The following is a 14635-nucleotide window of genomic DNA, read 5'->3' on the forward strand; positions in this document are numbered from 1 at the left end:
CTTGTCTCCTTATTCCCAGGCCCAAGTGACTTGTCCATGCCCAAAGCTTGGGAGATTCTGGGCAGTGACTGGGCACTAAAGCAAATTCTACTGGGCTCTAGACTTTGTAGAGAGACCCAGGGAACTCTAGGATCTAATGTGGGGCCTGCAGGGATTTTGAGAACTGGAGTCTCTTTGGGGAGATCCAAGGCACTGAGGCAGGTACCAGTCAGTACTGGACACTGGGGCAGGATGGGGGCATCCTTTAGAGTTCCAGACATTGCAGTGGGTTCTAAGAGATTAAGCAAACAGAACTGGGAGGGTTTTCCCCATTTTCTCATTGGAGAAACTGAGGTCCAGAAAGGGTAAGGTATTTGTTCAATGAGGTAAGTCCTAGGGGGTTTCTGGCACCAGATTAAGGTCCTGGGTGTTCCTGGGACTAAAGCAGATCTTTTGGGCTCTGGATCACTGTCTGGAGTTCTGGATCTCAGGCATTAAGGGATATTCCAAGGAGTTTTGGGCACTGGGGCCAATCATGGAATGCTCTGGGAATTCTGGTGGATAAGTTCCCAAGAGGCTCTGAGGCTGAGTTGGATTATGAGGGGCTGCAAACATAAGGGAGGGTCCTGGGGGAGTCTGGGCACTGAGTCATGTCCTGTCAGGCAGGGGCTCTGGACATCAATGTAGGTGGGTCCCAGGGGGCTATAGATTGAGATAGATCCTGAAGAAAGAATAGCAACACTGAAGTTGACCCCAAGGGACTCTAGGGACTGGCACAGGTTATGGGATGTTTCCAGGACTGAGGGTGAAACTAGGGAGCTCTGGGCACTGGGGAGGGTCCTGGGGGATTCTGGGAACTCGGGCAGATTCCAGAGTCTAGGGTAGTTCTGAGATATTCCTAGAACTGGTATATACTAAGGGACCCTGAACAACTTCCAGATGAATCCTTGGGAGTGGTCTGAGTATTAGGGAGGACCCCTGGGGACTGTGGATACTTGAATGGGTCCCATAGAATTCTAAGGCCTGAGATGGGTCTTTGGGAGTCCTTAACTGATCACTGATCCAGATTCGATTAGGTATTGAGTTAAATCTCAAGGAGCTCTGAGAACTGAATCAAGTTCTGAGGGGCTCTAGGGGCTGAGTCTGGTTCCAGACCCCTTTGGCAGCTCCTGGCGGGCCGTTGGGAGGTGATGACACAACCCCCATTTCACAAGCTAAACCAGAGAAAGGGAAGAAGTAGAGAAGGAAGATCAGGAAGGAGCCCAGATGGATGGCACAGAGAGATACCACTCCCCCCCCCCCATAACTGTCCCCCCAACCCCTGCTTCCTGCCCCTACACACACTACTTAACTGGAGCCATCCCAGGCCCAGTCCTGGACCAATGCATCAACAAGAACCCTGGAAAGCAGCATGAGGGCCCCTGGGATCTCCATACTCCTGTCCTGGGTGGCAGCCCTGGGCCAGCTGGCCTCCTCAGGTAATGGACTTCCCCTGCCTCCAAATACACCTCAGCCCCTATCCTAGGGGACACAGACCCCAGATATCAGGGGAGGGTTGCTAGATGAGAAGCCGAGAGATGGAGGGAGGCACTGGCCTCAGCTCTCCTTCTCCCTATGAGACTTATCAGATATAGGGAAAAAGGGGAAAGAAGAGTTCCTATTGACTAATTGCAATTCTATGAGCAACATCCGCCTTCTTACTGGTTTTTACACAGCTTTTTACTGGCTCTCCCTCCCTCTCAAATTACCCCCAATATATATCCTTTCCCCACTTCCCCTCCCTAAATAGGCCAAGACTGTTTTCCTCTTGGTCTCTCCCCAGCATTTAGCACTGTGCTTTGCATATCACAGAAGGAATGAAGGCTTTTGGGGTTGAATAAAGGAAGTTCTTGAGGGAGAACTCTCTTCTTTCCCCAGGGCTTAAGCCCTTTAGAGCTCTGGGGTTGGAGTGTTTGATGCTGGCAGGACCCAGCCACCCCTCAGGCTCTTAGAGAGCAGACACCAAGGGTCAATCTCCTTTCCCTATCTCCTTTCTTTCTGCGGATGAGGTATCTCCGTCGCAGCCTCAGTTTCAGTCCAGACATTTTCACTGGCTCTCTTTCGTGCTAGGATTGTTCTCTCTCCTAATCTCTGCTTCTAGCCTCCTTGGCTTCCTTCTACCAGAAGTTTTTGCAAGTCCCCCTTAATGCCAGGGCCTCCCCCCTGTTGATTATCTCCAACTTATCCTGTATATAGCTTGTTTGTACATTGTTATTTCTGAGTCATTTCAGTGCTGTCCCACACTTTGTGGTCCCATTTGGGGTTTTCTTGGCAGAGACACTGGAGTGGTCAGCCATTTCCTTCTTCAGCTCATTTTACAGATGAAGAAACTGAGGCAAACAGGATTAAGTGACTTGCCCAGGGTCACACAGATAGTAAATGTTGGAGGCTGAATTTGAACTCAGGACTTCCTAACTCCGGACGGGGCACTCTATCCACTGCCCTTTTGTTTGTAGGCAGCTGTTTGCACGTTGCTTCCCTCATTAGACTGTGAGCTTTCTCTGTATCCCTATAGCTTAGCCCATAGTAGGTACTTGATAAATGGTTTGTTGACTGACAGTCCTAGTCTCAAGCTATCTTTGCCTATGCTTCTATTTCATTCCGTCTCTAGTGTAGTTGATTGTTTCCATGTGAAGCAGAGGTAGATACTGAGAGACCACCAGAGCAGAGACACAACACAGAGTGTAGCCTTGGGAAATGATGTGGGATTGGTCTAGAAAGACAGGTTGGAGTCAGATTGTCAGCCCCAGAGATGAGTCTGTCTTTTATCTTAGAAGCAATTGGGAACCATTGACATTTCTTGAGCGGTAGAATATCTTCCTATCTCTGTCACTATTTCAGTCCCTGCCCCTGTGTTTGAGAAGACAGGGGAGTCTGATTTGAGGACTTTTCTTGCGATGTTGAAGGTTTTGAGCTCTTGGGAGGCCTTGGGCTCTCCATTCCAATCAGTCTTGATAATTTGAGCCTTCCTTCTTCCTCCCCACCACTGGGGATCCACAAGAACCCCTTGGCAGGACCCTGTGATAATAGTGACCCCACTCAGGAGAGCTCTAGGAGTGAAAGTACCTTCCAGAGACAATATATCTCCCAGATCTGGGATGTGGAACTCCATGAAGAAGGCTCAGACACTTGTTTCTGTCCCCAGGGGCCCACCAAGGCCGAATCGTGGGGGGTCAAGAAGCAATACCCCACTCCTACCCATTTGCAGTCTCCATCCAGTACCAGGGTGAACACATCTGCGGGGGGGCCCTCATCCAACCCCAATGGGTACTCACAGCTGCCCACTGTGAGGTTTTCAAGTGAGTCCAGCCCTGAAAACTACCCCTTCCCTAACCTCTGTACCCTTTCCAAAGGCCCAGCTTCAAGGGCTCCCCCAGCCACATCAGCTCTCCCAGGGCCCCACTGAAATCAAATGACAGAACACCCTAGTTTGGGACTAAATTCTAGTCCTATGGCCTTGGACAAGTCCCTGGGCCTCAATTTCCCTTTCTGTCAAATATAATATGGAGAAGGGGAAAAGAAATGTAGGATGAAAAGAAGCCCTAGTTAGAATCCAGACCAAGGTTCTTATTCTTCAGACTCACTGTATGATCTTGGGTAGATGCTTTGCTTTGGGGAGGGAGGTTCAGTTTCCCCAGATGCTAATTGGCAGTCCTATGGGGGCATGCAGCAGGAGAGGTCCCAGGGTGGAGGCAGAATACTGAGACCACTGGAGAAGGAATAGAGGAGGGATTCCCCATCCCCTAAAAGCTAACATCTTTCCTTCCCTCCCTTGGGTTATAGGGACCCAGCTGCCTTCCGGGTAGTCTTGGGTGCCCACTCCCTGATTACTCCAGAGTCAACCCAGCAGATATTTGGGATCCTTCGGGCTGTCCCTTATCCACTCTATAATGCCCAGGCTGACAGCAGTGACCTACAGTTGCTCAAGGTGAGTCCTGGAAACCCAGAGCTCCCCAGCTCTCTGAAGCCAGTGAGGCAGAATGAGACTTGGGGTTCAGGAGAGAGGGAGGGCTTGGCCTTTGGGGAAGGGGAGAGTATGGGGAGCCCCAGACTTTCACAACAAGTCTCTGAATCTTTCTCTGCCTCTGTTTTTGTGTCTTACCACCCCTAGCTCTTTTTTTGTCACTGTCCCTAATCTGATCTCTGTCCTTCTTCCCATGTCTGTCCTCCTCTCTATGTTTTTCTTTCTCTCTAACGTTGTCACTGTCTCAAACCCTGTCTGTCTCTGTCCTTCCCCCTGCATCTGTCCTCATCTCTATCCCTGCCCCTTGCCCCCATCTTTAACTCTATTCTGCCCTTCCTCTCCTCTGCAGCTCAACGGCAGTGCATTAGTGACACGATCAGTGAGGCCAGTCAGCCTTCCCCGATGGAATACATTAGTTCGCCCTGGGACTCAGTGCTTGATATGCGGCTGGGGGGACATCCCAGGCAGGGATGGTCCCACCACTGTACTCATGGAGACGTCTGTGGTGGTGAAGGCTCAGCAGGCCTGCAACAGCTCCTGGAGGGGAAATATTAACCAGGACATGGTCTGCACCTCTGGCTCTAAGAAAAACCAGTTCCAGGGTGTCTGTGGGGTGAGGCCTGTGTGGAATGGGAAGATGGGAGGCAGGAGGATGGCATTCTATCCCCCCACTCCCCCTTCATTGTAGAGTAACCTTGGGAGAGTTCTTTCCTTGGTCTGGGTCCCAGTTTCTCCACCTTTCAGAAGCTCACCTTCCTCTGTGTCTGTCTCTCTGTCTCTGGCCCTATCTCTCTATATGTGTATTTCTGTCTGTCTATCTGTGTCTCTCTGCTTCTCAGAAGGCAGCTCTTAGTACTCATCGGTTAGACTGGAAGATCTTTGGGGGACTCCCTAATAGACCTAGGGAACAGGCAGACCCACGAGCTGACTAGGCCATACTATGTCTCTCTCTCTATCCTTATTTCTCTCTCTGTCTCTCTCTCTCTGTCTCTCTGTCTCTCTCTCTCTCTCTGTCTCTCTCTCTCTCTCTCTGTCTCTCTCTGTCTCTCTGTCTCTCTCTCTGTCTCTCTCTCTGTCTGTCTCTCTCTCTGTCTCTCTCTCTCTCTGTCTCTCTGTCTCTGTCTCTCTCTCTCTCTGTCTCTCTCTGTCTCTGTCTCTCTCTGTCTCTGTCTCTCTCTCTGTCTCTCTGTCTCTGTCTCTCTCTCTCTCTCTCTGTCTCTCTGTCTCTCTGTCTCTCTCTCTGTCTCTCTCTCTCTCTGTTTCTGGCTCTTTGTCTCTGTCTCTCTCCCACCCCCCACCCCCAATCCATGGTCTCTCAATATTTACTTAACCTTCTTCTGCTCTCATGCTGTCGCCTCTTGCTTGGCAGGGAGACTCTGGGGGCCCACTCATCTGCCACGGGAGGCTTCAAGGTGTGGTGTCCTTCTCCTCCAGAATCTGTGGGGATCCACGCTACCCTGACGTCTATGCCCGGGTCTCCACCTTCGTGGCCTGGATCTATGATGTGCTACAGCATTATTGACTTCACTGGCTGTGCCCGCATACACAAAGTCTGGACTTTGGGGCCCTGAGGGTCCATCCTATCCAGCCTCCTTCCCCTGCAATCTCACATGGGAGAAACCTAGTCCAAGAGAGAGGAAGAGACCTTACTCTCACTGGTCCACTGAGCTGGACCAGTAGTAGGTACTTGACCTGGCTTTCACGGTTTACAAGAGGAATTTAATTTTGAATAAAGACTCTTTCCCAGCCTCATCCTTCTTTCTCCAATCACTATAGTTCATCATGGTGAGAGGACACCCTACCTTTGCCCAAACCTGAGGAGAGAGGCCAAGCAAGGGTCACCCTTCACATTTCATAGATTAAAAAATACAAAACAAAACAGCTAAGACCCAGAGAAGGAAAGAGACCGGATTAAGTGAGTCTGTGGCAAAGCTGAGTCTGAAAAGCAGATCTTCTGATGCTCCATTCATGACCCCACAGACCTAGTCCCAACCTTAGGGGGGAGGCCAGGCAAGGATTACCCTACCCATTTCACAGATGAAGAAACTGAGACCCAGAGAGGAGAAAGGACCTGTCCAAGGTCACTTAGTGAGTCAGTGGTGAAGCTGGGCCTGAAAAGCAGATCTTCTGATGCTCGCTTTGTGACCTGATGCTTTCTAATGTGTCCTCAGCCTTTCCACCTATAATAGATACTCTTCCTCCTCTCCCTGCTGCCCAACTTTGGAACATGCTAGTGACCACTTGGAAGGAGGAAAGGCATCTACTATATATCTAATGTCTAAAAGGTGCTTTGAAATCATCAAAGGGGTGGAAGATTGTGGCTGGGACCCCTTGCTGTTTCTAGATGTGCTCAGCCAGGCCCCTGGACTCTTGTAGTCATTTAGAACCAAGGATCCTCTGTTGGACTCTGAGTCTCGTAGGCGCTGGCTCTCCTTTCTAAGGCTTTGCCCCCCTCCCCCGACTAGAATTCTTGAACAGACGGACCACTCACAATCCTAAGACTTACTATGGAATTCTGGAATGTTAGCATCTGAAATCACCTTAGAGCTCTGCTGATCCACCTTATCCCCTTTCTCCTTTATAGATGGAGAAACCAAGCAACAGATATGGGAAGAGGCTTTCCCCTTGGTCACACAGACAGTTAGGTTTCTTCAAAGGGCAGGAGACATTGGCGGGGGTGGGGCACCTTAACCACAGCGTTAGGCCCTCCTCTCCTTCCTGAGCCCTTTTCCCTTGTCCCTTCCTCCACCAAGCTAGTGGGAGGCCCAGAGCTGCAGGTAGTAGGAGCTGAGGAGGGGAGATGGGGCCAGGCTGGAGCTCCAAACTTCTGGCACTGAGTCTACTGTTTCCCATAGAATCCCTAGGTGAGCAGGAGCTCCCAGGATTTGGGGAACCCTGGGACAGGAGCACCCTTGGGTCCTCCACACCATCTTCTCTTCCCTTCCCCTTCCATCTATCCTTCTCTGGCTCCCTTCCCTTTATCTCACCTTCCTCCTCTCCACGGCTCCAAGCCCTCCCTTATCTCTGCCTTTCTCTCATTGATTCTGTCCCTTTTCAGGCCTCTTTCCCATCCCCACTCCTTTCCCTGTCTCTGACCTTATCTCTCCTTGTACCCAACCCCACCATGCTCCCTGACCCCAATCTCCATCCCATTCTCATCTCTCTCTGTCCCTGTTTCCCTCTCCACCCCCTTCTCTGTCCCAGTCACCCACTGTCTGCTTCCAATTTTCTCTGCCCCCTTCTACTTGCTGTTTCTCTTCCTTCTTCACCTGGGACTGGGAAGCAAGAAACCCAGCTTTTCTTTCTACCTCTTCCTCCACCTTCCTTGGTCCTTTACAAAGAGTCCCGACTCCTCAACTCTCTACATTCCCTTCTCCTGGCCCCTGACAGGTATCCTTACCTTCCTCCTTGGATGGGGGCTCCCTGGCTGTAAGGGAAGTCGCATTGTTGGGGGTCGGGAAGTGAAGCCACACTCCAGGCCCTATATGGCTTCTGTGCGCTTTATGGGTGAACACCACTGCGGAGGGGTGCTCTTCATGGCCCAGTGGGTGTTGACGGCGGCCCACTGCTTCTTCAACAGGTGAGAGGGACCTTTTCACTCTGGCTCCCAAGCCTCCCAGTGGGAGGGTCCCAGATAATCTCCCTAGGGCTTTCACCCTTCACCCCTTTTAACTTTTCCTGAACTAAAAACCCTCAGACCACCTGATTGAGCCTGTTCTCCTCTCTGGGGTTCCAAGATTTGCTGCAACTATCTTTTAGATTCATAGATTGTGAAAGGTAAAAAGGATCCCCCAAAACCAGTGAGTTAAAATCTCATTTTACAGATGGGAAACCTGAGGCCCAGAGAGGGGAAGGAGTTTGCCTAAAGCCACCCAGTAAAAATAGTGGCCGAGGCAGGAGAAGAGTTTAGAATGTAAAACCCAGAGATAACATACCAGGAGGGGGCTCTGGATGTCTTCTTGACCCCCTCACATATAACTGGTATTTATATAGCACTTCCAAGTATGAGAATCCCTTTACATGCATTATCTCATTTAAGCCCAATATTGACAATTCTTTGTCAGTTATTGCTGGCATCAGCACCATTTTACAGATGAGGAATAGAGCTCAGACTTGGCCAGGGTCTCAAGGGGAAAGAGAACACTTTCACATAAAGAGACCTTTTTTTCCTCATCCTGCCACTTACTGGCTAATGACCATTTGACCCAAAGTGACTTCAGAAAGTTTTTTTTTTCTAAATCAGCTTCTTTATCTATGAAAGAGATAATAACTTTCTCACTCCCTGCCTGAAAGAGGTGGGACAATTATAGGTTATATTTAAAGCATACAGAGACTGTGTAGTTCACCAAGCCCAACTCTTCCATTTGACAGATGAGAAAAATGAGGTTCAGAAAGTCCAGGGTTACCCCCTGTACCCACCCTCTTCAAATTCCTTGACTTCTACCCAGAATACCATGAGCCCAGGACTTAGCAACCTTTGGAAGGTTAAGAGACAAGGATTAACCCCATTCTTAGGGTCACAGAATCATAGACTTAGAAACCATCTAACCCAAATCACCCATTTTACAGATGAGGAAACTGAGGGGAGTTTTGTCCAAGGGAGATTTGTACAAGGTCATATGAAATTGGAGCCCATGTTTTCTTGGTTTCAAATCCAAGGCTCCTTCCATTTTGTCACAGTTGGATTGTGACACGGGGGGAGAGGGGAAAGGGGGGAGGTTGGCTGGAGGAAAAGAGATTAGAATTCAGTAATGTCTGAGATCTTTTCCAGCTCTGGAGTCTTCGATCCTCCCACAGCAGACTTTCAAAATGTGGAATAGTGGGTAGAGAGTCAGACTTGGGGTCAGAGAAGCCTGCATTTAAATCCCAGTTCTTGAGACTTACAAGCTGTGGGACCGCAGGGAAATCATTTCACTTCCAGGAGACTCAAGTTTCATCATCTGTAAGATCTTCTTGAGAGAACAAGGACTGGGTTTTTATTATTTATTTACTTAGTTAGTTTCTCTTTATATTCCCAGAGATAAGTAAAGTGCCTGGCATACTGTAGGAGCTTAATAAATGCTTGTTGACTGGCAGAACTTACCTCTCACTTTTGTTGTGAAATCCAAGAGAGATAATGTCTATAAAATATTTTACAAACCTGAAAGTACTAAACAAATGTCACTTAGTGTTGGTAGGCATTGCAACAATGCGTCATACACTTGTCTTTTATTCTTAGATAGTCTTACATCTCTCTAGAGCAGGAATTTTTAATCATTTTGTGACCTAGTTCTCTTTCACAGACAGTCCAGTGAAGTCTATGTATGGATGGTCCCCCTTTCCAGAAAAATGTTTTTAAATAAATGAGTGAAATTAAACGCAGAGAATTATGTTGTGTAGTTGTTTTTCAGACCCCCATTTGGGGTTTTCTTGGCAGAGTTATTGGAGTAGTTTGCCATTTCCTTCTCCAGCTCATTTTACAGAGGAGGAGACTGAGGTAAACAGGGTTAAGTGACTTGTCCAGGGTCACACAGCTAGTAAGTATCTGAGTCTGGATTTGAACTCAAGGAGTCTTCCTGATTCCAGTACTAGCACTCTATGCACTATGGTGCTACCTAGTGCCTACAGGATTATAAAAGAAACCAATTTTATTGAAATAGTTACCATTTAAAAAAAAAAAAAACAAGTTCAAGGACCCTAAGTTAAGAATTCTGTGCTCCAGATCCCCTTTGAGACTCCTGTCTTTGGGGGCAGGTATGTGGCACAGTGAATAGAGCACTGGGTCTGGAGTCAGGAGGACCTGAGTTCAAATCTGGCCTCAGACACTTAACACTTAATAGCCGTGTGACCTTGGGGTCACATCCCCAATTGCCCTGGCTTCTCCCCTCCAAAAAGACCAATAATAATAATAATATAAATAAATTTAAAAAATAAGACTCCTGAAGCCCAGGACAGAGGCTGGGACTTGGAGACATGAAGATTTGAGTTCAATCCTAACATAGCATTGACTAGCTATGTGATTCTTGAGCAAGTAATTTCATTCTTTGGGTCTCAACCTCCTCATCTAGAAAATAGAGATAATTCTCTTCAGACTACTCCCTCCCTCTCAAGTTCTTTGTAGGCAAGAAAAAAAAAGAGGGGAATTCTGAGTTAGGCCCCTGGTACCCAGACTGGCTCTCCCCAGAAGGCTGGGTTCCCCAGTGACCTTCTCTGAGGGGAGTAGAATAGAAAGTAATCTCCCTTTCTCAACACAGAGACAGCAGCCTTGGCCTGGTAGTGCTGGGTGCCCACTCCCCCAGCAACCCTGAGCCCACTCAACAGGTGTTCAGCATCCAGCGCTGTATCCTGCACCCAGACTATGACCCCGTGTCCCATCAGAACGACATTTGCCTGCTAAAGGTAAGCTAAAGAAGGGAGGATGTTCTCTCTGTCCCTTCCCCTTCTCCTTCCCGGTGTCACATCACACATACGAAGAATGTCAGGGCTGGAAGGTACCCTGGCACAAGGAACCATAGTGAGTCTGAGCTAGAAAGGTGCTTAGAGATTACAGAGTTCATTATCTTTGTTTTGAACATAGGGAAGCTAAGCCCCAGAGAAGGGAAGAGACTTTCCCAAGGTCACAAAGCAAGTGCCTATAGGAACAGGTATCACTTAGTCCAGAGGGCTGTAGGCAGAGTGAGGGGTTTCGTAAATAGATACCTCTCAGTAGAGGTAGGGATTTTTAGAGAAGCAGCTTGTTACAAGTAGAAGAATAATGAACCTAGATTAAGAAGATACTTGGATTTGATTCCTGCTCCCCACCCCCACCCTAGCACCCTGACAGTGAGACCAGTCAAGTTAATCTTTCACATCCTCAGTTTCCCCCTCTGTACTCCAGCACTGCAATGTGTCTGTAATCTCACGGATGCTTCTCTTAACGCATCCATACCTGTCCATTCATCCTATGCAATTCTCCTATGTGCTCTCCCATAAGTTCACTACAAGGTGCTGAGGGCCTTCCCTGAATCAAATAGTGTTGATAATACCCCTAGACCCTGTCTTAGGCGGATCAAGTGGGATAATGTCTTAAATTTAAACTCTTTTAAACTATTACAATCCTGTAACTATTATTGCAACAGGAGAATTCAGGAGACTTTTCCTCTTGCTGAGTGAGTGGTAGGTACTCTGTTGGAGGTGGGGGCCGAGGGGAGCATGCTGTGGATGTGACCCGTGGGTAGCTTCCTGATCAGCAGCCACCCCTCTCTGCTTCCCAGCTAAGTCGAAAGGCCATCCTCAGCTCCTCTGTGGGACTGCTGAAGCTGCCCAGTGAGGGTGTCGACCCCCAGCAGGGCACAAAGTGCCTGGTGTCAGGGTGGGGCTCTCTCTCTGATTTTGGGGAGCCGCCACCGGGCCTGATGGAGGCAGACGTGAGTGTGCTGGGTCGGGAGTTCTGCAACCACTCCTGGAAAGGCCAGATCAGCAGCAAGATGCTTTGTGCCAACAGTGGGAGCTGGAGGAACAATGGTTTCTGCACGGTGAGTGACCCATTGTGTCCCTAAAGGTCGCAGAATCCAACTATGACTGTAGTCCCTGGAAGAAAAAGGCCTGGCTCAGGGAGTCTTTGCTCTATTGTCCCATATGAGTCATAAAATCAGAAATCTCAAGTTTGGAGGAGCCTCAAAGGTCAGCTAGTCCAATGTCCTCATTTTTACATAGGAGGAAACTGAGTCCCAGGAAAGTAAGGTGACTTGCTCATACAGCTAGCATGGTAGGTGCGATTTGGACCCAGGTCCTTTGATTCTACTTGGGCAAGCTAGGGGGCTCAAAGAGGCACTCATCTTGAAGGGTTTCCCACCTCCCAGGACCTTCCCACTCCCGAACTGTTCTGCTGGAGCTGCTCAGTGCGGGTGTCAACCCCCAGCAGGGCACAGAGTGCCTGGTGTCAGGCTGGGGCGCTCTCTCTGATTTTGGGGAGCCACTACCGGCTCTTCTGCATATGGTCCTGCCTGAAGGTAGATGTACTGCTCAGCTCTCCTCCCATTCTCACTCCCTTAGGATTCTCTGAAGCTGGCCAGACTTGGTCCTGAGGGGGAAATAACAGAGACAGAGACAAGGGAAAGGGTGGAAGAGACAGAAACAGAAGAGATAGAGGGTGGGACCCCAGATCAGGAGAACACTGAATTCGGGCCTAGCTTGGTTGACCCTCTTTTTCTTCTGCTGTAAAATGAGGCAGTTGGACTTGATAGAAGCAACCTTTTTAGTGTCCTGAACCCTTTTGGCAATCTGGTGAAATCTACAGATCTCTCTCAGAGTAATGATTTGTTAAAAAAAAAAAAATCAATCCTATTTGAAGGAAATGCCCAGTTTTAGTTAGAGATTAGTGAAAATAAAGATATAATTTTTTTTTCCATCCAAGTTCACAGATTCCATTGAATTCTAGCCACAGGACCCTTGGAGGGGGATCCCAAGTGAAGAACCCCTGGACTAGATCATTGGACCCCAAGTTAAGAGTCTCAAGACTAAAAAAAATAATTTTAAAAAAGTGTGGCTAGGTGACCCAGTGAATAGAGGACTGGTCCTGGAGTCAGGAGGACCTGAGTTCAAATCCGGCCTCAGACACTTAACACAAAAACTAGCTGTGTGACCTTGGGCAAGTCACTTAACCCCAATTGCCCTGCCCTTCACCTTCCAAAAAAGAAAAAAAAAAGGACTCTCTAGACTAGATTATCTCTAAGGTTGTTCCCAAATCTATGATTTTGTGATGAGTCACATAGGTATTTCTCATTTTACAGATCAGGGCACTTGAGGGCCATAGGACAAATCTATAGCATAGATCCAGCAGGGGTCTCAGTGATCATTGAATCCAACCTGCTCATTTTACCAGGGAAGAAATTGAGTCCCGAAGAGAGGGAAGGACTTTGGTAATGAACAGAGCTAAGACTAGCCCTCACAGCACCGAGCCAGGTGGGAGCTTACCCAGAGTAGTGCCAGGTGCCAAGGTGGGACCCCTAGGATCAGCATTCTAACCAACAGGACCCTTCTCCCTGCCAGGCGGACTCTGGAGGGCCCCTGATCTGTGGAAAGCAAGCCCAGGGCATTGTCTCCTTCTCCGGCACCTGGTGTGGAGACCCCAGGACCCCAGATGTCTACACACTCGTCTCTGCCTACATCAGTTGGATCCAGGGTGTGATCCAGAAATCCAAATAGGTCCCATTGTTCCCCCTTTAGCCCCTCCCCAACCTTACCTCAGATAAGGTTCCTGGCCTGAAGCAAACAAGATAAGAAAGATACGTGTATGTAAATTATATGTTAATTGTATTCAGATTATATGCAGGGCTCTCCTTCCATGCCAATGAGATTATACATGATAGAGTTAATGACCTGGCATCTGACTTTCCCAATTTTCTCCTCCTTTGGAGAATATCCCAAGTTGCTGTTATCCCTGGACTTTTCCACCCTGACCCACCACCTTCTCACCCCAACTCTTTTGGCTCTGACAACTAGAAACACCCGGATTGTGGGGAGAGTAGTGGTGGCAACTATTACTGCCCAGCTCCGGCTATGCACATGTCTGCCTTCCCTTCCTTCTCTCTCCCTACTTCTGCTTTCTTTTTCTCTGTTCCCTGTCTGTCTGCCTCTCCCATTTCTTCTTTCCTCTCTCCTCTTCTTTTTTCTCTTCTTTCTCTTTCTCTCTCTCTCTTGTCCCTTCCTTTCATATCTTTGTCTCTTATTGTGTTTCCCCCTTCTCTATCTCCCTCTCCAGTCCTGTGTCTGCCCCATCCATCCTCATTCCCGTTTCTTCATATGTTCTCCAGCCTGCCACCAGGTGGCAGCCCTTAGCTAGATCATCGCACTCCTCCATCTCTGAGTCATGGTCATTGTCCCCTTCCCTGGACCCTCCTCCAGGAACCCAGCCCAGAAATGGGCAGGATCACACACTGGAAGGCCTGTTAGAGACTATCAACCCAAATCCCATCATTTTCCACACGGAACCTAGACCAAAGGGGAAGTGATTTTTCCAAGGGTACACTACCAGTCACAGCCAAAGGGAGTCCCAGAACTCCAGCCTCCAACTCCCAACCTGGGACTCCATCCAACCTCCACACTCGGAATGAGAACACAAAAACTTCATTTATAAAGATCTTTTTACTTTCCAAAGGAAATCACCAACATTCCCATGATCCTCAGGCAGGGAGAAGTGCCCTTGTCCCGATTTGAAAAGAGGGAGAAACTGAGGACCAGAGAAGGGAAGGGATTAACCCAAAGTCACACACTGAACTTTGAGTGCCCTGAGCCTCCTCCCTCCCCCAAGAAAGGAGAAAGGAGAAGAGATAATTGGCACTTGGGTGGGAAAGAGGATACCTGCCCTCTAACCGAGGGGCCTTTCTGGAGACAGTCTAACTTTGTGGAAAGAATTTGGCTTGGGAACTTTGAATCTCAGGATGGAATGGGGCCACGGGTCGAAGTTGGGGCTCCCTCTCCCAAGAAAAGTCACTGAAGGCCTATGGCATGGAGGGCACTATATCAAACCTGGTTTCCCCTACCCCCAACTCCAACACACACACTCCCCTTTTATCTCCAAAGCTGAGAGCATCATCATTACACATTTGCGGTTGGGGTCCCACAAACCACTCAAGCTGAAAAACTAGGTAGATCTCTGTCCCTTCTTCTAGGAGGAGGGAGAGAGGGGGAACA

At 48.7% G+C, this 14635-nt stretch overlaps 1 protein-coding gene across 1 annotated transcript; it reads left to right on the top strand.

Moving 5' to 3' along the window:
• Positions 1-1322: 1322 nt before the first annotated feature.
• On the top strand, positions 1323-14248 carry PRSS57 (serine protease 57). Its single transcript, XM_069107314.1, has 9 exons — positions 1323-1457; positions 3164-3317; positions 3802-3946; positions 4332-4595; positions 5352-5499; positions 7373-7562; positions 10216-10360; positions 11179-11475; positions 12992-14248. Exons 1-9 carry the CDS (start codon positions 1391-1393, stop codon positions 13145-13147), a joined length of 1566 nt encoding a protein of 521 aa, XP_068963415.1. The 5' UTR covers positions 1323-1390; the 3' UTR covers positions 13148-14248.
• Positions 14249-14635: the final 387 nt, after the last annotated feature.

Source organism: Petaurus breviceps, unplaced genomic scaffold (genome assembly GCF_028583685.1).
Source record: "Petaurus breviceps papuanus isolate PSGF00001 unplaced genomic scaffold, PetGlider_PUasm1.0 103, whole genome shotgun sequence".
NCBI lineage: Eukaryota > Metazoa > Chordata > Mammalia > Diprotodontia > Petauridae > Petaurus > Petaurus breviceps.

What these genes read in the sequence shown, in the direction of transcription:
- PRSS57 (XM_069107314.1), top strand. Translation starts at nt 1,391, where the DNA reads ATGAGGGCCCCTGGGATCTCCATACTCCTGTCCTGGGTGGCAGCCCTG. An exon ending in GTGACCTACAGTTGCTCAAG is followed by an intron (nt 3,947 to 4,331) that starts GTGAGTCCTGGA and finishes TCTCCTCTGCAG; the next exon opens with CTCAACGGCAGTGCATTAGT. An exon ending in GCCCACTGCTTCTTCAACAG is followed by an intron (nt 7,563 to 10,215) that starts GTGAGAGGGACC and finishes TTCTCAACACAG; the next exon opens with AGACAGCAGCCTTGGCCTGG.